Here is a 25,361-nt window from a genome sequence, read left to right on the forward strand (position 1 = left end):
AAGAGAGATTTAGGCATTAGGGTCCTTTCTAGCAAATCAGCATGTAATAACAGATGGATGGGACTTTCTTTTCTGCAAAGTTGGCTTTGTAAGTAAGAAAATTGTAAAATCAGTTAATAAGAACAATATTCTATTTTCACTACCTCAAACTCCTATTTATTGTGCTTCTATGTCACCACCCTCACTTCTAACCGCAGCAGATGGCCCCGCCCCTCCCTGAGCCTGGTTCTGCCGGAGGTTTCTTCCTGTTAAAAGGGAGTTTTTCCTTCCCACTGTCGCCAAAGTGCTTGCTCATAGGGGGTCATATGATTGCTGGGTTTTTCTCTGTATGTATTATTGTAGGGTCTACCTTACAGTATAAAGCGCCTTGAGGCGACTGTTGTTGTGATTTGGCGCTATATAAATAAAATTGAATTGAATAGGAATAAGATGTAGGACATATATTATATATTTCCTGTGAAGTATAACAGCGCACAATAACACCACATACCCTGAATACACAAGCGGTGTAGCTGCACACGAGAGGTTTTATTATGCCTGTAAAGACACGCACCTTACACACACACACACACACAAACACACAGACACACACACTCACAGGTTTTCATATATTTGTGGGGACATCTAATTGATATAATGCTTTGCCTAGCCCCTTGTCCAACCCAAAAATGAATGCTTAACCCTAACCCTTACCCTAAACCTATCCATAACCTAATTGTAACCCCTTCACTAAAACCGCATTGTGAGTCTCTACCTCAGGTGAGGTAATGCACAAATTTCCCCGCCGTGGGATCAGTAAAGTCTTATCTTAGCTTAAAAATGCCTTCAAACTTGTGGGGACCGGGATTTTGTCCCCATAAGGACTGTTGGTCCCCACAAGTGTAGTAAACGTTGTTTATTTGGTCCCCACAATAATATGTAAACACGTAAACACACACACACACACGGTCCTCGTTGTGATTTCTATGGTGGTTTTACAGGCCTGTGCAGTAAAATCTTAAACACTTAAACTTAAACAGGATTTGATTCAGCTACTGTGCTGGAGTAGCAAACTTTGACAACTCATAAAAACCCATTAAGCGTGTATGATGTACTCCGCATGTCTGAGGTGTAGCGTTACAAACATTAACAGGACTTTGAATCATCCTTCAAATGACACAATGTGCATCTTAATTCAAGATGTGGATTCAAATAATGAGCCATTAAAAAAAACATGCTCTTCTTTATCTTTGTTAAATATGTTTGTGAAACGTTTCCACCAAAATTGATAAAGCTCCAATTTATAGATGCTAAAAACGATCTGTACTCATGTGGTGCAAGAATGAAATGCAAAGAATGATGGGATATGAAGTCAGTTTACAAAGTAACACATTGCTGTTTTGTTGCTTAATTCAGTGACTTCTAACTTGTGAAAGATTTTTTAAAATGTACTGTTTAAATTATATTTAATGCAGCCGTAATACTTAAAGGGGAGGATTTTCTTATCCTGATTATAGGAATGATGATGATGATGATGATGATGATGATGATGATGATGAAATACGCTCATGATGCAGTTAAGTCCAGTCAGCAGTACCAAAATACCCATAATCACAGTAAATAACACAGATATTACAGCTTTGACGTAACAGGTATGGTAGCCTGTGCACTGACTGAACATTTTTTCCTCCAAATGGTAAACACATTCAAAGTACTTGTACGAGACTCTTCAGCTTTAGATGCTCTTTTTGAAGTACGATGTTAACATTTACTTCAGACAAAAAGCTCAAGCATAAACATCAAAGTGCGGCACACTCATATGGACGTAGCTATGCTAAATAGTGATGGCGATCCCAGACTGATCCTGGTGGAGCCATTTATCTGTAGTCTGGTCCTCTGTTCTGCTTGGCTGGGAGGTCTGGAATTTAAATGAGCCCCCCTAACTAGTGTTTCCTACTTGCAGCTGCATCTACAAACACACACACATACACACAAATCAGAATCACAACAGGTAGGTAATACCCAGAACAACATAGCTAACATAGCTATGTTGTGTGAAACTTTTCATATCACAGAAAGCAGTCTGCGAGCACAATATGTTGTATTCCCAGGATTGGGATAAAACACATATCCTGTCAATCAGGAATTTCTGCAGGAGTGGCGAAAGCTAGCATTTAAGCCTCGTGGTAAAGTGGGGAATTCAGAGGAAGCACTCGAATGTGAAAAAAACCTCTGCTGTATCAGTGCTTTTAAATATATAGTTCATTGCTTTCTTACATGTAATGTCGACTGACATTATCCCAAACGTCTCTTGCTCTATCCGCTACACAAACGACACACGTAGACACACACACAGCTGTACAAGGCATATGTTTTGTCTATCTCGAAGGTAATGGAAATCCTTTTACCCCACTTTGTGTGCAGGAAGCACACACACACACACAGATTTATCATGCGATCATCTCTTTGTTGTGACTAGTACCAGTCCACGCAGACAAACAGACCTGATTGACTGAGAGCCTGTTAACGAGCTGTCAGTCAAACAGCAGGCTAATGCAGAACAGGCCTGGACTGTCAGTCCTGCGGAGGGACGATGGAGACAACTGGGGTTTCTATGGCGATGATGCTGACGACGTATCAAAGTTAGCAGGTTTTCTTGGACCTCGTCTGCAGCAGACGTATCATTAGTGTTTTTGTCACTCTTTACGTGATCCCTGTCCAGATTTAGCTAGTAAATCTGCATCAGTACAGACTGATAAATTGCTAATGTGTTGGACTACATGTGCAAAAAAAGACAAATTGCATCTCTATAATCATTCTTTCTATTCCTGTCTTTTAGGCGCAGTGTGAAGTGTGGCTGCACGGTCTACCGCCTGCGACTTCCTACTTGCTCTCTGTCCAGACGGTGGCCTACTGGGGTCAGAAGAGACTGAAGAGTCCTAGAGCGCAGCTTGTCTTCACTACCATCCCTCATGCAGGTAATGAAAGCAAACAGCTGTCCTGTGGGGCCAGGTGATTTGACTTTACAGTTAAAATGCCAAGTATATTTCTTCAATGCAAAAAGAGTAAAATTGCACAGCGGGGTGGGGTTATGTGCAAGCGCCATCCTGGAGCCTCCAACTGTCAGCAAGAAAGCATATTTCCCAAAACGTCTGAAGCATTCATTGAATTTCAGTCAAGTATAAATGTGCTTTTTTTGTGGTGGGACTTGAGTGTGTGAGAGTGCATGGCAGCGCCACTGCTTCTCACAGCTGTAGTTCATTTTCAGTAATTATTTCTAGGTGTAAATGTTTGTGCATTTGCATTACATGGTTTACCATAAATCCAAGCCATCTCTATCAACAGTTTGGATGATTACCATCGAGCCTTCAGTGGCTTTTGGAGAGTTTTTGTCATGTGGAAATAAACATTGCACATATAAGAGGTGCTAAATAAATGCAGCCTTCCTGGCCAAGTTTAAACTTTAGTGTTGTTGCGATTCAGCAAGGAAGCTAGCAATTATTAGTTACTTATTTTGAATATGTCATTGCTAGCTTGTCATGAAATTAGCAAATACTGCTTATGCAGCACAGTCTACAGAAGCTGTTTGTTAGCAGAGCCATACGTTATTGAGTTAATGATTTTCCTGTAAGTTCAGGGCTGCTTCGTTTGCTGACTCTCGACATATTCTGTCTACATACAGCTGCGCTGTTGAAACACAGAGTACAGTGGAAAGTTGGTGATGTTAATGGTCTTCCAGGCAACAGAGGTATTTATAGGTGACCTATCGGGTCAGCTCAGCAGAGGATTATAGCCAGCTGCAGCTCTATTACCAAACCACATACAACTTTATATGGAACATGCTGCCATTCATAATTTGGGAGTATTAATATTTTTACATAGTCTCTGCGTATTAGCTGTTTGCTCATCGCTAATGAGGGTCAGTTAGGCCAGATAAAGCCAAGGAGTGTTTCCGCTAGCTACCAGCTGCAGTCTCATTACCAGTTTATGATATTTCTGCCACAGTATAGGTTCCATGTGCTGTGTAACAGGTCTGTATATACAAAACATGCACATGGTCAATATGTAATCCACAGAGACACACAAAAGTAAAGTTTTACGCTGAGTTCTTTTCCTCCGTCTCTTTCTCCGTCCTCTCGACCAGACTCGACCAAAGGCGACGATTTCTCCAATGAGCTCCCCTCTTCTTCCTCTTCCTCTTCATCCTCCCTTCCCTCTTCTCTTTCGATCTCTTCTTTCTCGCCTTCTTCCTCTGACCTCCCGGTTTCCTCCTCTCTCCCTCACCCCGAAACCCCTCTGAGCCCCGTTGCCCTTGGAAACCTGCGGCTGGAGGTTGCCGCCCCTCATTACCATAACAACCAGCTCCAGGTGAAGGTGTTCTGGAAGTGGCCTCAGCATGGTGAGTGGGTCTAGAAACACTAAACAACTGAACAAACTCCTGGTAAGAATATTAAAAACATTCAACTTGAATAAGTCAGTCGGCTCGAAGCTTTATTATGTGATAGATAATCCCACAGGTCCACTATAGTAACTCGAATTAGCGTAAGCCGAGCCTTCCCGCCCCTGACTTTTAAGGCTTAATCAATTTCAAATGCATGATTTTGGTTTTTGCACTCGATTCCACTCACTGAAATGTTGAAGTCACAGAAGAAACAGCAGTTAGTTCTTCAAATCAAGCTGATAACAAGTTAAAAAAGTTGACAAAAGAAGCATTGACTTTCCTATATCATTCATTTTTACACAAAAAGTAAACGTATCTCTTTGGTCTTTTCGCTAACAGTGAGACAGAGACACGCTGGCCCGTACATTTTGAGGTGGCGACCGCATACCTGCAGCACTAATGTGACAAGCATGGAGAGAACAACTATGGTGCAGGTATACGCACAGGGGTGGGGGCTGATCTGTGCGTTTGTAACACTGTAAAGATGTGTTGTTATTCTGTAACTGCAACTATGTGTGTGTGCACGGATTAGACATCACATTTCATCACCATAACACAAATAAGTACATTTCTATGGTGCAGTACAGTTCAGTCTGTGTGTGTGTGTAGTTTCTGTCTCTAAGAAATACTCGATACACTTTTTATATTACAAGCTGCTTATGAGACACGTGTGGAGACAAGAATAGGGCTAAAATGTGTGTCAGTTTAAACTTTAACTATAAACATTTCCAACTTGGCTTAATTTCCCCTCTCTCCAGGGCACTCATCACACCATCACAGGTTTGCTGTTTGCCTGTAAGTACCGGGTTGCTGTGGCGCTGAAAGCTGACCCACGGTCAGAGGCTGTTGCCTGGCTTACAACCCCGACTTGCTCCTCTGTCAGGGTCAGAGGAGGCAAAAGTTTGCTGTGCAACACTGAGAGTAGGGGTAACTATTTACAGATGTATTCGTGGTGTTCACTAATCCTTTTTTTTAAATACCTTTTTGATGATCAGTTTGAATACAAGCACTGAAAAACCACAACATTCAAGTAGTTTTGCTAAACAGCCTTTTTTGCAGTTAAGTAGTTGAATCAAACTTCTTAATTTAACCTGGTTTTAAATCATTCAGATAATGTTTTGGCTTTCCTTTGCATCAGAGCGCCTCCTGTCAGGCAGAAAGGTAGTACTGCGTCCAGAACGACTGACCGCAGACTTCCAACAGGTCAACGGTACTCTGCTCGCCACCTTTCGTTGGAGGTTGTCCCAGCACACGCTTCACCCGACAGCTGTCGAGGGTTTCCAGTTTACCTGGACGCTTCAGTCAGAGGTTGCGGGGAAAGCCGATGGACTGGAAGACACGCTCATCTCCCAGACACAGACTATCGCACCGGTGAGACAAAGCGAAAGCGTAGATCGTCACAGCTAAAATGACTAGAGACGGTGTGTTTGTGTGAGTCAAAAAGGAGTTTCACGTCCTGTTTCTTTTTTGCCTTTGTCTTTTAGAGAATTAAGCTTCAGGGAGTCAAAGATGAAATGAACAAAAAAATAATCACTCAATAAAAAATATAATAAACATTACCAGACCTCAGAGCTTACTATTAAAAACCCATCAATGACACACACCGCTGATTGTAGTTTACTATTTTTTTAGTTGTGCTGCTAGAACATCACACACATCCTGAAAGTAGTCCCCAACAAATGATTAATTTACCTCTGTTAAATATCCTGTGCTTAAACCTACAGTGCTTACCGACATTTATAAATTTATAAATATATTATATATATTATTTATATATATATATATATATATTACTATATATATATTTATATATATATTTATATATTATATATACTTGTATGTATGTATATATATGTGTATGTATGATATATGTGTGTGATATATATATTGTGTTATATATATGTAATTGTGACCCACTTTGTGATAGATAGGTTGATACGGCTTAGTAAGCAGCACCTTAAAAGGGATGAACTGGAGGTGAAAGCTAAGGGGAAATTGTTACCATTTAAAAAAAGAAAAAATAGGTTTGGCCTCTTCATTTTACTTTTCATCCTATTTATACTTTTACTTTAGTTTTTTGTGAACTCTCTTCTTCCTCCGCAGTCTCAGAGGTCGGTGACCGTCTATGGTCTTCAGGCCGACAGCGTTTACCAGCTGCAGCTCCAGGTGTTAACAGCAGGGGGCAGCAGTGGCACCGCAGTCTCCAAGACCATATATACTCCAGCTATCAACACAACGCTTTAATAGGTAATCACATAAGCACATGATTTATTTTTTCTCTGAAACGTTCACTTTTTTAAAATCGGTTTCTCTTTGGTTCTCTTACCTGTACCGATCTTTTCTTGCAGGCTCCAGCTGCAGCACCTCCACCATCACTTTTCTGTAGTCTTCCACTGTGCACTAAGGGAACATGACTTAAACTATAACATAAAGAACATTAATCTCAGAAATTTAGATTCCTCTCAGATTAAAGACATTTTCTGTTTTGTATATTTTTTTCTCTCATTGAATCACTTTGCAAAGATTGATGAGGTTGCGGGCTTGCTCTAATGGTTAACAGCATGAGCCTTTATCATTTTGTAAGAATTTAATATGAACTGTACATATGCACGGTGCCAGTTTGTGTTGGCACCAACAACCACGTCCCTGTTTTATTTTTCTCATGTCTGTGAAAAGTGAGACTTCTCGCACGGCTGCGTTTGGTATAAAGATGAGATTCAGTCTAAAAACCTCACGTCACTCGAGCCACATGACACTTGGACAGAGACTCTGTGTGTCTGTTGTTTTTGATCATGCTAGTAGAGAAAACATAGCACTGACCTTATGTACAATAAGTTATGTATAGCAACAACAGGCCCACTGTTATATCTCGATGCATAATCTCTGAGGTTAGTGCGGTCTTAATGTAAGCTCAGACATTTTCATATTTTGTTCGTATGTTTTTAACCTGTTTGTTTGCTTGTTTTTACTTTTGTATAGGTAAATGTAATTGTTCGATCAAATCCGGGCTGTGTGAATAATTTTTTACATAATAGTACGCCCATGTCATTAAACGATGAAAGCTAACGTAGCTACACCTGTGGTCGTCAGACTCCTGTTAAAAGTCAGATTGTTGCTTTAAGTCTGTTGGAAACTGCTGGTGTGCAACCGGTAAGTTAATATTCTCCTATGTAACCTTTTCCTGTTCATAATTTGTAGTTTAAGCTTTTACTTTTTTTACTAGTAGATTTATTTATTGTTTTCCTTTTTTGTAATTAAAGATGATCAAAATATGGAATATGTTGTGTCATTGATGTGGTAAATATAAAAGATGATGATGCTCATAGTGTTTGTGAAAGCACAGAGCAAATGTTGACTGCAACCCTGAAGTCTATTAAATGCTGATATCGAATCCTCTCGGTTTTATCACTGCAGTTGTCCATGATGACACCAGCTGGGTAATCAATAATAACAGTAACTACAGTAAGTCCAAAGCTTTTTAAATGTATAAAAGCTGATTAACATCTAATCAGCTTTTATAACCAAGCTGTCTTTAATATTTCAAGGGGGGAAATTTCTGCAGTTTAAGCCGTTTATATGTTTTACATCGATCGAATAAAATAAATTTCTTCAGGCTCATCAGGAAACTCGGCAGGGAGCAGATTCACTTCTGTCTGGGCTGACATGCTCAAGTTTTACTAAACATCGGTTATTCCTTGAAAACACAGTGAATACGTCCCAACTGATTATTCCAGAATCAGCTGGTTTTATTTATTTATTTTTTCAAGTTACAGGCTCACAGTGGATTCGTGGCAGGAACATCAACAGGGCTGAAAAATTAATTTAGGGTATAATAAAAATGACATCAATTTTACACCAAATCATCAACACCATCAATACCACGACTACAATCTTTTAATTTCAATGGGAGAATCAACCAAAAAGAAAGAAAAAAATTCCATAAATGTTATAAACTGGTTTACATGTTAGTGAGTGAAATAAGTATTTCATCCCCAAGCAAAACATGACTTAGCGCTTGATGGAGAAACCCTTATTGGAAAGGACATCGGCAAGATGTTTCTTGTAGTTGGTCACCAGGTTTGCAAACATCTCAGGAGGGATTTTGACCCACTCCTCTTTACAGAAGCTCTCTCAGTAGTGTTTATTGGCTGCTGCCTGACAACTCTTTTGTTGCCGTGCTCGTATGTTTTGGGCCATTGTCATGATGGAAAACCCATCCATGACTCATCTTCAGTCCTCTGGCTGAGGGAAGGAGGTTCTCGCCCATGCACGTGGCCCCTCAATGCTTCTTCTTTGTGTTATAATCATATAATCTCTTCTATAGTTGATGCCAGAGAGCTTGATTTTGGTTTGATCTGGCTGCAGCACTTTCTCCGGCGTTTCTAACGGCGTTACTAACGACGTTACTTCTTTCAGTAACGAGTAATCTCACTAATTACTATTCCTATCTTTACAAGGCCGTTACCGTTACTAACAAGAAAATGCGGTCGCGTTACTATTTTTCAACAAACAGACGGTTGAAGCTGTGTTCAGCTTACGGCATCTTATATCAGTTGCACGGAAGTAGCTGTAAGTAATCTGGGCGCTACAGCTTTCTGCCCAACGATCACGTTTTGGCACAACACCTGGAGATAAGGGGGCAAAACAATCGCACGAGTGCTGCTGCTTGACTGAGGAAGAATAAAGTAGTCGTGGTAAGACAATCACATGACCACTTCAAGATGACGAAGCAACAAGGTGACATATACCAGTTTTTAAATTGTGTTGATAGGCCACTTAAAACCAGAGTCATGATTAACAAGATATACGCGGCGTTTTTTCGCAGCAAGCACTCTGCTTATGACCAAAAATAAAAACAAACAAATAATCTGTGTGGTATCTTATCTAATGCAGAACACCCGATTGCTATGTAAATAGTTTGAAACGGTTATACTAAAGGGTAAAAGGCAAACGGCTGCAAGTAACTTTGTTTTTTGCAAAACTGGTGCATAGGATTTTAAAACTGACAACTTATATTTGCATATAAAGTTATGAAATATGATTCAATAAACGTGTTTGTGGTTGTTACAGTAAAAAATATAACTTGACTATAATCAATTACGTTTTCAAAATAACTTACCCAACACTGGGTATGAACGCGTGAAGTGTACACACCGAACAATGAAATGTAAAACAGGAGCTTTTATAACATTACCCTTTTTTTCCACAATCTTTGTTGACAGACTTTATGTCCCCAGTTAAAAAAAAACTATGGACGTAAAGTTTTTGAACATGAACAATAAAAATAAAACATAACAATAAAAACAAAACAAATGGGATCAAATTAAATAAATAAAATAAAGCTTTTGTCTTTTGCATCGTGGTAGAAATGAAATAAGAAGAGAGAACCTGAAATCTCAAGGATGCTTCGCGACAGCTTCCGGACACAGCCGAAGCGCACTCCGAAGCCGTGACGCAATCAACGAGCGACGACAGCTTTGATTGTTATTTGTGCAAATCGTGGCCAGACAAAACTCAGTTTGTTGTTTGACTGACAAGGTATAGTAGAAATATGTTTCTTGTAGCTTCTTGCTGTGGTTTGGCTCATCAAATCCGGCAGACTTCGAGTAATGACTCGCAGCTCGTTCTTTGTCTTTTTGCGCTCCCAACTTCCTCTTGAAAATGGAGGAAATGTGTGTAGTCGTTGCTTTGTGTTTTCGCCTGTGCTTTGGCTGCAGCTAGCTAACTTAGCTCGCTTGAGCGCAATGACAAACTTGTGCAGAACTTTGTGCAACGTCATATTATGCCACCCGTTAAATAATTTGGTGGTGCGTTATATTGCTGAATGATGCGCGGACCTGCTCCGTTTGTTGGAGCCCAAATGTCAGACTGGGGCAGCTAACGGAGCAGTTTTCATTTAACTTGATAACGTAAGTGAGTTTTACCAGGCATTTGTAACGACAGCAATTTCTCCCTGTGTAGTTGCTAATTCATATCACGCTCAGAGTTTCCCCGAGCCACATGGTACTCTTTAAAAGGCAGCATGAACTTTAAGAGGACAGTAGCATGCAGTGTTAGTCATGTGCTTAGTATTTGTGGGGAAAAGTGACGGCGCGCTGTAACAAGTGAATCCTGTCGGAACATCAAACCACCTGTTAATCAAACAGCGACGTACTTGGATGCTTTGTAACCAAGCAGATAAATAATCAAAGTGCCTGTTTTCGGTTTCTTTGTTTTCTTTTTGGCTCCTCAATTTAATATAGCAAGGGATCATCTGCCCGCATCTCACCCTGTCTCTAGCATCCTCCTCCGTCACACCACCCCTCTCATTCATTGCATCCATGAACCTTTTCCTCCTTCCTGGCAGCTCCATCCTTTGTCCAATATGTCCAGCATTTCTTCTCTGCACTGTCAAAACCATTACTAGTCATAGTACCTACATTTAAAGGCCCTGCTTTCACTCCTACACACCTGCTTTCTGAACATGCCTTCCTTCTTCCCTCTTGCTTTGTCTTCGGCCAACAGTAGCCCAGTTTCTACAAGCACTGGGAAGCGGTCGCTGTTAACCCAGGCCCTGACCGATCCTGTATAGAAATCTCCTCCTTGATGTTCCGCATGTTTGATTTTAGAAAGATTTTACACAGGATGCCCTTCTCGATGCAACACTCCTCATTTATTCAGGCCCGAGACCAGAACTAGAGTACACTGACTTGTGGCCTGGTCTTATCTATTTTTCTTTTCTTTTTTTTTGTAGGTTCAAAGTTTGTTTTTTGTTTTGTTTTTTTAAATGTAAAGTATCAGGTAGAGAAATGGCCCTGTGTCATCTTAAGACAACCATGTTGATGTTTACATGTCCCTGGAAATTAATCATTAACAATTCACTCCACGTTTGTGAATTGGAGGGATACAGGTGTGTGAGTGAAGGTGGGCGACTTAAAATACCCACGAGCAGCCACTGAAATCCATGCACACTGCAAAAGATGGGTGGAAAAGAGACTGCAGACAGGGCGGGGTGGGTGGTGCTGAGTGTCAGGGGTGATTTTTGGCAGAAGGATGGTAGCAAGGGTGAAAAGAAAGGTTTACAAGATGGTGGAGAGTCCTGTGGTGTATCCCATGAGACCAGCTTAATCATTTAGTGAGTTCTGTTGAGCTTAATTTGGCAGTTTTCAGCGTCAGGAAGATGAGATGGTTTGGACATGTGTAAAGCAGGGATTGAGGATGCGCTCGGCAAAGGATGTTAAAGATGGAGCTGCTGTGCAGGAGGAAAAGAGACCGCAGTGCAGATTCCTGTAGTGAAGGAGGACGTGCAGTAGGGTTGGTGTGACAGAAGGTGACACTAAAGATGGGGTGAGATAGAAGCAGCTTCCAGCTGCTCCCCGACCTAAAACAGTCAGTGTGCACAGCACGAGGAACACTCCTACTAGTGAGACAAGCTAGGGCAAATTTTATTTGATGCACATCTTGTGTGTCTGGTTTATTTTCTGTGCACTGCGATGTGTGCATCTTTTAAATTGTTTTGGTTTCCTTGCCACAGTTGAAATCCCACCTGTTGTTATATTGTAGGCCTGCTTTTATCTGCGTTTGTGCTGCTGACATAAACGTGTTTGTTGAAGTTGAGCCTCGCAGAGCAAAAACAAACCGACTTTTTCTCTCTCCTTTTTTTTCTTCTCTACCAATTAGGAGACCATGGCAGAAATATAACACGCAGAAAAGTGTCCAACCTGCACATTCATGTCTGCTGTCGTGGTTGGAAAAGCTTAAGAACAATGGCAAATGTACTGGCTAGAAGAACACCTAAAGGGAAGCGAGAGCATAACATCTAGAAAGGCTGTTATACTGCCGGTCCAACAAACCAAAAGGGAAGCGAGGACAGGAGAGCAGAGAGCGGGTATTGGGATGGGGTTAAGAAGCCAAAGGAGGACGTCATGGTTCACAGCGGCTCTGCTTCCCCAATGAACACAACACCGTCAGCATCACCTCATTTAACTACAGCACCTCCTTTAGTCCCTCCGTCTGGAGGTACTACAGATCAGGACCAAACCCAGTCCCCTGCTAAACTCCTCACCGCAGGCCTTACGTCCAACTCTGATCTGACTCAGACCGGCACTCCTGCTGATACAGAGCAGCCTGTTGTAACTCCAGCCAAAGCATTAAGTACTAAGTCAAGCCAGGAATCAGTGTGGTCTTCTGCACAGACACCAACACCTGTTCCGGGCCCAGTCAATGGCCGCACATCGGGCAGGAAGAGGACTCCAAAGTCCTGTGACTGTTGTGGCCCCAACAGCACGGGGCACAATGTCAGAACCTCGGGGACAGGGAAGGGGAGAGGAAGAGGAAGGGTGGCCGGCAGGGACCCTGGGGTCACTCCTAAAGGGAAAGTGGACCAGTTGACGCATATCAAGAGCTTTGATTTGACCAAGGGGGAGGTAAATGATGAAGATAAGGTGCAAATGCCTGTTGCACTGGCTAATACTCAGTCACATACGCCTGTTGCCAAGGCTGTCACCGTCCCCTTGCAGGAAGAATCCCTAAGGAACTGTGTCATTCCGGAGAAAGCAGATGCGCATAAAAAGGAGGATGTGTTGATAGACGGCTCCGCGGCGTCTGATGTAGTAGAAAAAAGAGGCGGGGTTTACAAGAGCGCAGATGTCCGATTGATAGGTACTGTGGGCGGGGGGTCACTAGTGGTTAGAGGTCAAGGAAGGGGAATGATGAAAGCCACAAGCGCATCGAGTATGGAAGTTGACACTGAAATTAAAAAGGGAGAAACAGGTGGTGCTGCTGTCTGTTCTAAAACCGAGGCCTTGGCTCCGTCAGTGGTGCAGAGGGAAATTCAAGATGCACACATGCACCACGGGGACCAGAATGACCCCAGCTCAGTTAATTGTCCACTTAGAAACGGCGACACGGTAGACCTGTCTGACACTGACGAAGAAGGAGAGGAAAACAACATGATAGTGACCGAACCTGGAAACATACAGCTGTCCATCTCATGGCAGTCAGGCCCCGCTTCAAGATCAGGAACAACTCAGGACCTTGACTCTGAGATGCAGGTGGATCAAGTCCCCGACGGAACAGACAGAGTTGCTTTATTGGTAGCGCTGTCCAATGGAAATGTTATAGCACCAACAGACCACAACCGTGGATCTACAACTATGGAGGTGGAAAGTTCTCGTCCGGCTGCCGTTCCTCCACCAGACTACTGCCCTGTTACAGTGAGCAGCATCCAACATGGCTGGGCATTAAGTGACCACAGACTGTATTGTCAGCCTGGCACCTGGGAGAAAGACCAGATGGATGAAATGATGCACGAGAATCGGTCAGAAAACACAGATGGAACGATGCAGCATCAAGAGAGTCTGGAGCAGCTTACTGATACCATCCATGGTAAGATGCCTGAGCATGAATATATTCATCACCCTCTCCATTTGGTAAATGATGTTTTACACACAAAGAAGCGACTGCTGAGAGGATCAGCATTTTTTTTTTTTATGTCATAAAAGATCCATAAAACATTCCTGGCCTTGTCCAGTAAGTGTTAATGTGCACACATTTGATCTGAGCTCATGTTTATACATGATTAATCATTCATGACATATTTTCTTAGCTCCCAGAAGGAGAACTAAATGCATGTGCTGATTTGATTGATGGTATAATAATCAATTTTTGGTTAGGTAGTTTTCTGTTCAACAAAAAGGATGAGCAAAGTTAATTTTTAACAAAATGTTTCTTTTTTTCTCTTTTAAAATTTTGAAACAACATAAATTCCTCTAGGACAACATTTTGTTGACCTGAGGCTTGCAGGTAAACTGACCAGGAGGCAAGACTGTCAAAAAGATTTTGAGATTTCGTGGATTAAAAAGCAAACACACTGGGTCACATAATCACTTTCATGACAACTTCCTCTGTTTTAGAGTTTCTGGAGAGCTTCTATATAAAATACGGCAGTTTCATTCCTCTCAGTGAATCTGATGTCCGGGAACACCTGAAGAAGGAGAGCAAGTGTGACCTCAGCAACAGGTCGGCACAAACTCAGTTTGATTTCACCTGCCTGACTGTTATTAACGTAGATAATCTGCACTTTTGAGACAGTTGGAGTAATATCTGAACTGCAGTGAGGAAACTAAAACGCGTTGTTGAGGTGTTACCCTCCTTTCTTCATATTTTGCTTCCGTGGAGTCTTTCTTGTTATTCTTAAAGACGTCTAGAACAAACGTTTTCTAGGATTTCTAAAGGTTTTGACATTGACTGCTTACTTCTGCTTTCTTTTACCAAATATTGACTCACAAGCTTGTTAGAACTGTACACACTCTGGATTTGTCTATATTTCCATTGATGTTGGCATAATGTTTCAATGAATCTCTGCGTCCATTTTCATATAAAGAAATGAGGACTGGCTCAAGACTCAACATGCTGATGGCAAACCATCCCTGTTTGAATAATGCTTTATTGCTCCAACAGGATTTAGACAAATCGGTGTGGAAGCAGAGCTGCTTACGTTAGCATCCGTCTTCTAGAAGTTTCTGTTGTCTTTTTCAGCGTTATTCTCTCAGACTGTCATTAAAGGTAAAATAAACAGATGAGCCTCATATACAGAAGTTCGATTAACATTCTTTTCTCTCCGTGTGTCTGTTTTAGTGGGTTGGACATCAAAAGGGAGATGTCTCGGTACAAGTCGGGGCTGTCTTCTGCTCCTGTTGCAGGCTTCATGGTCATGTATAATAAACACACACTAAGGCTGGAGGACCTCGGCACACTGGAGGAACAGAATTGGCTCAATGATCAGGTAAAGAGAGGAATACAGTATTTTAATTTAATTTAATTTTTTTAAAATGTTAGTGATGCTGTAACTGTGTTACACCTTCAGTACTGATAACACGTTACCTTTTCGTCAGATTATCAACATGTATGGAGAACTCATTATGGAGGCTACGGAGCACAAGGTAAGACTGGGTGTGTTTGTAGGGTTATGCTTGATTAAAAAAATATTCACTGGTTATTTTTGAGAATCTAGATATTCAAAAAAAAGTTACTGTTTCTTTTTCTTAGGTTCATTTTTTCAACAGCTTTTTCCACAAGCAGCTTGTGGCCAAAGGTTACGATGGCGTGAAGAGATGGACTAAGAAAGTAAGGACATTTGGCTTCACTGGAGTCAGTTTTTACTGGAAGCTGCAGAAAACTAGGTTCAGTTACTGGAAATGTTTCTGTGGCGTCTGTGTGCTCCTGCTGAGAACCATCATCTAAATACAAACCACAGCCTGGTTTCCAGAAAAGGTGGAACACTGCACTCTTAAAGTGAGGAGCAGTGTTGGTCCAGTTACTTAAAATTAGTAATTAGTTACTAATTACAGATACTTCTCCAAGAAAGTAATCCAGTTACTCTACTGATTACTTATTTTTAAAAGTAATTAGTTACTTTATTACTTTTTAAAAACATGATACACAACCTGAATATGTAATAGAGAAATAGACCTTTCAGCCCAATTCTATTTATTCTGCATAACCCATCATATAAAACTGAATCAAATGGAAAAAGCCTCTTTTTTTTATTAGTTTTAATCTTTTAACTTTATGCATCAAACAAATTAAATTATATGCAACATTCTCTGACTGGAAGAAATTTCATTAACATTTAAACCTATTTTCTGCACATTCCAGCACATAAGATAAAATAATGTTTTGTGTTTACAGTCTTTCAAATAGATGCAAGTAAAACACAGTAAAAATGAATAAAATCACAGATTCAGCAGCACTGAGTCCTGTCGCTCTTAAATCTATAGTCACCTGTTTAGCAGGAGTGGGGCGGGTGGAGGTTTGTCCACAGCGGTCATGTCAGAGGGGGATCCGGGGGTGCTTACATCACTGTGATGAGACACGCTCATAAACAGAATCATGGTTTAGTAATGCAGCGTGCTTATAGGAAAGTAACAGTAATCTAATTACTTTTTTGAAATAGTAATCCCTTACTTTACTCCTTACTTGTTAAAAGTAATCGGATTACAGTAACGCATTACTGCCCATCTCTGCTGAGGGGTTTTCTTATTTTTATGTCCTTGTCCTAACTACTTTTTAATATCTAACTGGCATCAGTGAGTAAATGTTATGTAAAAATATAAAAGCTGCAGAACCATTTCTCCATCATAAACAACACAACGAGGCTGGGCACACATCTCCCAGAATCCAACTGGGATCTTTTGCACGTCAGGTGCAAACCAGTATGTTCCAGAACCTCAGAGAACACAGCGTGACAAAAACACAAATGTGTGGCTTGAACGATTGCTTTCACTTCGTGTATTATTGGAAATGTAAACAATGACAGTGATTCAGATACATTTTACTCTCAAACCTGTAACTACATCATAGAATTTGAGTTTTGTTTCTCATATTGCTGATTGTTAATTGACGATTGTTGACCTGTAGTGCGCTCCTTTCTGACTCTGTGTGTGGTCGTTTCAGGTCGACTTGTTCTCCAAGTGGCTGTTGCTAATTCCCATCCATTTAGAAATCCACTGGTCCCTCGTCACGGTCACCATGGCGACCAAAACCATCAGCTACTATGACAGCCAAGGCATCGTGTTCAGACACACCACAGATGTGAGCAACGCCGCGCATGTTGATGTTGTTTTGTGTCGTATTTTCTCAGTTTCAGAGAACGAGGCAGGAATCCAGTTTTTCTGCTCCTTAGACAAATAAATTATTGGGTTCAATAGATCAATTTTCAGTTCATTTCTTCATTTTTAAAGAAATCCAGGGATTTCATCATAAGGCTTATGTTTAATTCTTACTCCAAATCAGTTGTTGTTTCATTCACACTGCTTCACATCTCGTCACACTGTGTTATAAATTATAGGCAAAATTTCAGATAACTGGTTAGATTATAGCTTGACTGTGTGTCGTAGAATAAGTCTGTATTCTTGTGTATGGAGAATTTTAAACTTCTGAACACACAAAGGAAAAAAGGCTGCACGGAATATTTTTGGTTTTTTTTGGGTGCTGAATCCAAAAATGATCTCCATCCATCATGTAGTTTTTTTTGTTTTTTTGGGGGGGGGGGCAAAACAGGAGGAGTCTACATTGAAGAGAAGAAAAAGCACAACAGTGATGGAAAAAGAATCCATATTTTATTATAATTAACTAGGCATAATTTCCTTAACTTTCCTTAACTTTTGCTTTGTGGACACGATCATCTGAGCTCCTTTTGCCAAACACACTGTCCCCTCCCCCTCCTACTGACCCCCCTCTATTCCTCACATTTTCTGTGTGTATTTCTCTTGAGTCTGGCTCTTAGAAATATTGAATTAATGTAAGAAATCATCATTGGATACCGTATTTTTCGGGCCCTAAGGCACACAGGATTATAAGGCACATTAAGTGAAACAAAACAGTCAGATGAATCAAATTTTACTCAGCTCATTCTTCTTCCTTCCTCCACTTCCGTACCATCGATTCATTAATGTTGAATTATCTGGCAGCTTTCCCATGTTGTTGCAGTATATTAATGACTAACCTCGTATTGTGGATGGATTATCTCAGTTGTTCTCCTGACTTAAGTTTGGTCCGTTTACAGCATTCTGCCATGCGATTGCATTTGTCCCTAACCATCGGGAACCCTCATGTTAACTTTTATCGAGTGGAAAAAAGTTAGCGTTCATCCTCCAGCTTCACTGTGTTTATGCTATGTTAACATAGCTGTGTCGCTAGCGATCACGTAGCACATCGTTATATAGCAGCTAGCCCAACTTCAGTAACCCTACAAACGTCACTGCTGTTTAGTTTTCTGTCTTCATTTATGCTGGAAGTGATAGCAGAGCTGTACGTTTTAATTTTTCAGAAATCTCTCAGTCAGAACATGCTACATCATGTTTAGGTGGAAGCTAGCGAGCTAACTTCCTGCTAACTTCTAACTCTGTTAAATGTAATAAATCCTGTTTTCATGGATGCCTGGATGTTAAACTTAATTGTTACACCTGGTAAAGCAGCAACGCTGATGATTTAATTAAAGATGGCAGAATTTAGACCGTTTTTAACTCTGTGTTCGTTTGACTTTGGGACCTGAAGCAGACGGACTTTTAGACCCAGATTACTCCGCGAGGCTCCTGACTACGGTAGCCGTAATGCTCCAACAATCCATCAAGCCTGCGGCTTCGTAGCTACCAAAGTCGTAATAAAACATGTTTTGACATTTGATTTTTGAGCGCCCTGTAGCACATAAAAACGGTTCAATGTCAGCAAGCACAACCAGAATTCATAAATAAGGCGCACTGTCCATTTTTGAGAAAATTAAAGGATTTTAAGTGCTCCTTATATTGCGGGAAATACCGCATGTTTTTTTTTTTTACTCAATTGTAGGACACCAGATTTTAGTTTAAAAAGGGAAAGTATACACTTAACTACACTAAAAACACGAGTTTTGCATGAAAACTTGACGAGATGGAATTTTTCAAATATTTTTCCCGGCTTCAGTGAGTAAACGTCTATAAGAAACTGTCAAAAAATCCTATGCAGCTTTTTGGTTGCAGACCTGTGTAATCCACAGCATCTTCTGTTCCCTGAACATTTACATGAATGTAGTTTCCGACCTTGCTGTCTCGCAGAATTTTAGATGTACTAAAATACATGCTTGTGCTGTAATGCTACATCTCTGCACCGTAATCACTGTAGCGGTTCTGTCTGTGTGACCTCCCATCAGAACATTATGAAGTACCTTCAGTCTGAAGCAAGAGAGAAGAAACAGACAGCTTTCCAGAAAGGCTGGAAGATTACTATAATCAAGGTAACTCTGATCCCAGACCTGTGTAAACACACACCCACCTACCTTTGCTCTTTTAAAACAGGGAAGATTATTTATTTTGCCCAGAGTAGTTCAGGAAAGTTGAAGTTTGCTTATTTTTTGTACGTAAATCTTTCACTTTGTATGTCCTAAGTCAAATTATAAAGTGGCATGCATGTAAATAAAGCTGAAATATATGCAAACAGTTCAGCCCAAAAGCTGCAGCTGTAATGTTGACTGTGATTTATTCCTCAGGGTATTCCTCAGCAGAAAAACGACAGCGACTGTGGGGTATTCGTCCTTGAGGTGAGATTATGCATCTCTTTCACGACTCCCTGGCAGAAAAGCAAATAAAATAGATATAGAGTGTTTCTCCTGCCTTGGGTTTCTACACAAATTTGATTTGTTGGCCCTCACTGGAGGGCGAATAACACAGAGGAAAAACCTCACCACTGTCCGTCTTTCTGTTTGCCAGTACTGCCGCCGCCTCTCCGTGAAGCAGCCGCTGCTGTTCAGCCAGGACGACATGCCTCGCATTCGCAAGAGAATCTACAAGGAGCTGTGCGACCGTCGTCTCAACGACTGAACGACCGATTATCGGCCGCCTTCGCTCACTGACTTGCTCGCCTGGTTACACGTGATGGTCTGTCCGAGTGTGTCAGTTGGCCTTTTTCACTGACGGCCAGTTACATAAGCTAACACAACCTGGCCATCTGTTTTCCAGGGAGCCCTAACTGCCCATCTGCCTGCCCGACTGAAAGCTGAGCGGCTGTCTTTTGGGACTTTCGGTCACTTTTGGAGTTCAATTACAGTCTTGTAGCTCAGCAGATTTGTTTTTTAGACTCGCAAATTTTCAAGAACTACTGACGTGGCCCCCTACTGACCTGTACACTTAGGGTTGTTTCAGCTTTCTACAGCTACCACCTTCAGAGGCTTTTTTTCCGAGACCCCTCCCTTTAAAGAAGCGACTGAACACTTAATGTTGACTGAAGAAACAAGTGTTACATCAGCCTGGACCAATAGGAAGGACCTTTAATCCTACATGGAGTGGCCTTAATGCTAGATGGCCATTTTAAACTGAATGACAGTTTTAACCATTTGTTTTATGCTGGACTCCCCAGCAGCGTCACACTCGCAGTCATGTGCATGTTCTACGACATGTTAGTAAAGCTAACGTATGAGTGACAGTGGACCAGACGTTCACTTAAAACTTGAAGGTTGGAGCTGGTTTCGTTCTCTTGGACTAGACGAGATATTTGCACGGTTAGAGGCCAACGAAGTCTAGAATTTCAACTGAATGTACCATCCATGTTTTCTTCTTTGCACCACATGGGCTAATGGCTTGAAACAGGGAGAGTTTAGTTTTTGTTTTTTCGAGTAAAGTTTCAGGTTTTTGAGACTTTATCCCAGCTGATACCTTAATGAAATTCCAGGTTTTGAATCATGTTATCTTTTTAGTTTGACCCCTGTTTTTTCTATGACCTTATGGTAAGTTAGTTTCAAACTGGACTTTTCCAGACATTTTTGCAAAAATAAATCGTGTCTTCATACGATATCGTTTAAACCCATCAGATTTTCGTGCTTTTCAGTAAATCTGCAGTTGAGCTGTCCTGCTAGCTGCTGATCTAAGGACCAGGGTGGATTCTCCAGCATTAGTGTCCCTGCTTCATACGGATGCATTAACACAGATGAGGAAAGTTGTGGTTACAGAGCGGCTTTCGAACAGAGAAACAAGTAGACCTCAGTTATTTTCATTCAACCGTTTTTTTCGACATGGATTTAGTTGTTATATTCAATTATGTGTATTTACAGATTGTATTGTTCCTTTTTCTGGCCTACTACTGTATGTGCTAGCTCTGGCTAAGAACCACAGTGGTTTCTGGACTGTTTTTATTGTTGTTATTAAAAGGCCAATACTGCTGGAAACACTGCTGCATGATTTCCTGTAATTTATTTACAAGAAAAAAGCCCCCGTTCTCATTAATAAATAAATAAATAAACCGTACAAGCATGAAAAAAAAGATAAATTAAAACAATTTGGGGGGAGGAGAGACGTATGCAAGACATTTATCTTACAAACCCTCGTAAAATTTCCTCTTCCAGCTGACGTCCTCGAGATATAGAAACGGTAAATAAACAGCCATTCCTGTTGGAGTAAGACTGGGAACTTGTTATATCATTAAAACTCAAGACAAAGTGCGGTGAACTTATCATTTTATATCCATATTTTCAGTAAGTGGACGACCTTCAGGTTAAATCTGTCCCTATGCTGCCAGTCTAGTTGAATTCACAGAGTTGACCATCTAATCCTCTGCTGTCGTCAGAGATTTTAGACAAGTGGATGATGGAAAAACCAGAAACTTAATTTAAAGAATTTGTGAAAGCTATAGGTGCTGATGAGCTCCTGCATTTCTAGATGATTACCAGAAGAGGGGGCTCTATATCAGCAGTTGTTATTTAACACAAAGTGTGTTACTCTGTGGCGCTCAAGGAAGGACTTGAGCACTCGTGCATGGTTTCTGATTTTTATTTCTTCAGTCGTGCTTCTCTGTCTCCTGTCCCACGAGCTCAGTTACACGAGCCTTGTTCAGATTTTCAGTGCTGTGCTAACTGCTTTGCACTTGATTATTAGGCTTTTGGGGGGTTTTGGGTGGGTGGGGGGGGGGGGGTTCACTCTTCAACAGTATTGTCATCATGGGAGTTACTGAAAGTCTCAGTCAGCCTTTTTCATTCTTGTTCCATTAAAATTTCCCCAACATCACCATCACAGAGCTCATCTGAAACATATCCATCTTTTCCACCATACACAGAGTTTTTAAATTGATTCTGTCTTTGCTGTAAGGTATTTTGAAACTCTGTAATTACATGACACATTAATTTGAGACACTGTATGTACACACACACACACACACACACACACACACATTCATATGAATAAATGAATCAAATAACTATTTGTATTCACTGTTCAAACAGTAACCAAAGGAACTGAATTCATAAGAAGTATGATAAACTGTTAAACTTATTTAAACTGTCTTCTCTGGAAAAGAGGAGCACATTACCTCTAATGAAATAATTTCACGCCTTCTTTGAGAGTCTGTAAGAACAGCGTTACTTGCAGTTGTTTCTACTAGATAATGACCATCATAGTGGAATTATTTATTCCCAATAATTTAGACGTTTAAAAAATATATCCCCTCTTCACCAACTGACCAGACAGCCATTGTGAACTTTACTGAAGAAGAAACCTAGCGAATCTTAGTCAGCAAAGACAACATACAGCTAACATGTGGTATTTAGTGATTAACCGTGTTACATGTTACAGGTTTAAAGCAAACGCGGTGCTAATGTAACTGTTAACCAGACTGAGTCCAGACCTACCGGTGGGAAAAAGAAACAGACTTCCCATCCTAACATAATTTAAATTGTAGAGCCACTTTTAGCAACAATAGCCTGTACAGCTTATCAGTCTCTCATAATGTTGGCGAGGAGTTTTGGACCACCTGTCTTTATAACGTTGCTTCAGTTTATTGAGCTATGAGGCCCTTTGTTTATGCACAGATCTCTTGAGGTCCTGCTTCAGCATTTCAGTTGAGTTCAGTTCAATTCAGTTTTATTTATGGGGTGGCAGGTGGCAGAGCAGGTCAGCCACTAATCAGAAGGTTGGTGGTTCGATCCCAGGCTGCCTTCCGGCTGCATGCCAAATATCCTTGGGCAAGATACTAACTCCATGTTTGCCTACTGGTGGTGGTCAGAGGGCCTCGCCTCTGTCAGTGCGCCCCAGGGCAGCTGTAGCTGCCATCACCAGTGTGTGAAGGACTGAATGTAGTGTAAAGCGCTATACAAATGCAGGCCATTTATTTATACAGCCCCAACTCACAACAACAGTCGCCTCAACATGCTTTAAAATGTAAGGTAGACCCTACAATAATACATACAGAGAAAAGCCCAACAATCATATGACCCCCTATGAGCAAGCACTTTGGCGACAGTGGGAAGGAAAAACTCGCTTTCAACAGGAAGAAACCTCCGACAGAACCAGGCTCGGGGAGGGGCGGGGCCATCTGCTGCGACCGGTTGGGGTGAGAGAAGGAAGACAGGATAAAGACATGCTGTGGAAGAGAGACAGAGGTTAATAAGAAGTATGAATCAGTGCAGAGAGGTCTGTTAACACATAGTGAGTGAAAAAGGTGAGGCCTGGACTGAGAATACTTCGGTACAAAGAGGAGTTTATGGTCAAACTCAATGACAGCAGGTACGATGAAGTGTTTGTGCTGATATCCTGTTTGGTTTTCTCCAGACGTGGTGCTCAACTTCAGCATTGTCCACCCCAAGGACATTGTTCCAGAAGTCTTGTGATTCGTTGCTGCCAAGTTCTTTTTAGACAGAAGAGGGTTTTACCGGTAAGCTTTGCAAACAAGCCACACTTGTTCAGTCTTTTTCTAACTGTACTGTTGTGTACAGCATTTTACATGCTAACTGAGAGCTGCAGAGGTTTGGAGCATTGTGCATTCTGTCCTCGTTGGGATGTCCACTGCCTGAACAAACAGAGGGATTTGTGATGGTGTTTTCAAAGAAATCCATCCAGGAGCTGAAATATTTCAGTCTGGACCAAAGTAGAGGGCTAAGAGCCCACTGCCTGTATGCATATAAAAATATGTCTATATACCAACTTGCCTTAAGTTTGTTTTTTTATTCCGACTTGGTATGTGGTGATGTAGGACAGCGTCTGTGTACAGTAGAAGGTGAGGCTGTCTGCATCTTCCTCTCCCATTAAATGTAATTCAGCTCTGCACAGGCAGGTTGAGTGCTACTAAGCACTGCTTTCTCTCACTAATGTGGGGAAACTACAGCTAACAGCACGACCCAATAAGAGGTCAGAGAAAGCTGCTTTCCCTTTGGTGAGAGTTTGGAAAATGTTGACTGATTTCATCTCGCAGCTGAGCTTGGTCCTGTTTTTCTCCAGATAGTCCACTGGTCTCTGATGGCCTTTTAAATGCAGCCACATTCTCTCTTATTTATTTATTTATTTATGTTTTGATGCCATTCTGTCTGGAGCCCCTAACTTCAACTTCAGCTCTGCTCTCTGGAAGGGAAATTTGGTTGGCTGCCAGAGCTTAAAATACTCATAAAAGCATCCCACAAATAGGACAATGAAGCTAAGATATAACTGGAATAAATAACAGATGAGGGTCAAAGGCACTCCTGAGAGATAAACCCCAACATCAGGAGATTATTCAGACTTGCTGTTGACCTTCCGAGGCTATAAAAGCGTATTAGTTACAGTATGAGTAAAATACCAAATGGAGGGAGTCGTACCACATTAAAACATTTAATACTTTGAAGAAAAAACCCTGAAATGTTTCTTCTTTGTTTTGGGCAAAATTAAACTGCAAACTGTATTTTTGCAGCAGCTTTGCTCATTACCACAAATAATGTCCTTTCAAAGGATTTAATGAGAAGGGAGGCAGGTAGAGACACTCCATCAGCTTACTGAAATGAGACGTATTCACCATTTCCTGTAATTGCTGTGATGTGCTGTGTGTTAACGCACAAAGACTCTACCAATAACTAATACTGAATCTAATTATGTTGTTGAAAAGGTTTGCTGTTATTTATCTAAACAAATAAATAAATAACTAAATAAAGGGAGATGATTACCGATAGTACTTAATTCTTCAAATTATGTATATAGGCAAAAATAACAATACATCAATGCTATACCTAAAAACAAACAAACCGTCAAAAAGTGAATTGTGTCAAATATATAATATGTAGATATTAGGGCTGTCAACATTAACACGTTAATGCGGCGATATCATGATTAACGCAATTACAATTTTTAACACAATCAACCCATCTTCAGCGCAGAATGACTCAAAATCCCAGAAATTTCTCTGTCAACTCATTTCGGTTAGTTTGTCCAAAGTTTGTCCATCCTGCGCTCCAGACGGGTTGATTGCACTAAAAACTTTAATTGGCTCTACCAGCTGATTAATATCACCCCCCCTGTTGTTTGTGTATGTTTTGGGTTTCTTCTTAGGTTTTGTTTTGTTTGTTTGTTTGTTTTTTCAATTTTATTTAAGCGTGTGTGTGTGTATTATTGTATCTGTTCATGTAAGAAAAACTAACAAATATGTGAGGGGAACAGATTGTATTGTCATTGTAAACTAATGTCTCTCATTAAAAAAA

General features: G+C 40.9%; 2 protein-coding genes across 7 annotated transcripts in view; both read left to right on the forward strand.

Annotated features, from left to right (window-relative positions):
• anos1b (anosmin 1b) overlaps window positions 1-8,855 on the forward strand; it is a 65,528-nt gene extending 56,673 nt beyond the window's left edge. For 3 of the 5 annotated variants that reach the window (XM_042215935.1, XM_042215934.1, XM_042215937.1), the window contains 7 exons: window positions 2,819-2,957; window positions 4,124-4,378; window positions 4,760-4,854; window positions 5,179-5,347; window positions 5,559-5,791; window positions 6,524-6,667; window positions 6,769-8,854. In XM_042215935.1, the coding sequence (XP_042071869.1) occupies window positions 2,819-2,957; window positions 4,124-4,378; window positions 4,760-4,854; window positions 5,179-5,347; window positions 5,559-5,791; window positions 6,524-6,664 (1,032 nt within the window). In that variant the 3' untranslated portion in view covers window positions 6,665-6,667; window positions 6,769-8,854. Of the gene's footprint in view, window positions 1-2,818; window positions 2,958-4,123; window positions 4,379-4,759; window positions 4,855-5,178; window positions 5,348-5,558; window positions 5,792-6,523; window positions 6,668-6,768 lie in introns of all 5 variants that reach the window. The other 2 variants (XM_042215936.1, XM_042215939.1) reach the window with 2 other exon arrangements.
• Window positions 8,856-9,830: 975 nt separating this feature from the next.
• On the forward strand, window positions 9,831-21,710 carry LOC102294762. Of its 2 annotated transcripts, none has more exons than XM_005952061.3 (10): window positions 9,831-9,958; window positions 12,080-13,786; window positions 14,314-14,419; window positions 15,038-15,185; window positions 15,295-15,342; window positions 15,449-15,526; window positions 16,856-16,993; window positions 19,089-19,172; window positions 19,425-19,475; window positions 19,645-21,710. In XM_005952061.3, exons 2-10 carry the CDS (start codon window positions 12,325-12,327, stop codon window positions 19,753-19,755), a joined length of 2,226 nt encoding a protein of 741 aa, XP_005952123.1. In that variant the 5' UTR covers window positions 9,831-9,958; window positions 12,080-12,324; the 3' UTR covers window positions 19,756-21,710. The 2 variants fall into 2 exon arrangements, with proteins under 2 accessions (XP_005952123.1, XP_014186500.1); XM_014331014.2 differs by lacking the exon at window positions 9,831-9,958 and adding an exon at window positions 9,965-10,329.
• Window positions 21,711-25,361: the final 3,651 nt, after the last annotated feature.

This window comes from Haplochromis burtoni, unplaced genomic scaffold (genome assembly GCF_018398535.1).
Source record: "Haplochromis burtoni strain Fernald_Lab_line unplaced genomic scaffold, NCSU_Asbu1 Contig_875, whole genome shotgun sequence".
NCBI lineage: Eukaryota > Metazoa > Chordata > Actinopteri > Cichliformes > Cichlidae > Haplochromis > Haplochromis burtoni.

Coding starts and splice junctions, on each gene's coding strand:
- LOC102294762 (XM_005952061.3), top strand. CDS start 12,325: ATGGTTCACAGCGGCTCTGCTTCCCCAATGAACACAACACCGTCAGCA. Junction 15,186..15,294: donor AGAATTGGCTCAATGATCAG/GTAAAGAGAGGA, acceptor CCTTTTCGTCAG/ATTATCAACATGTATGGAGA. Junction 15,527..16,855: donor TGAAGAGATGGACTAAGAAA/GTAAGGACATTT, acceptor TGGTCGTTTCAG/GTCGACTTGTTCTCCAAGTG.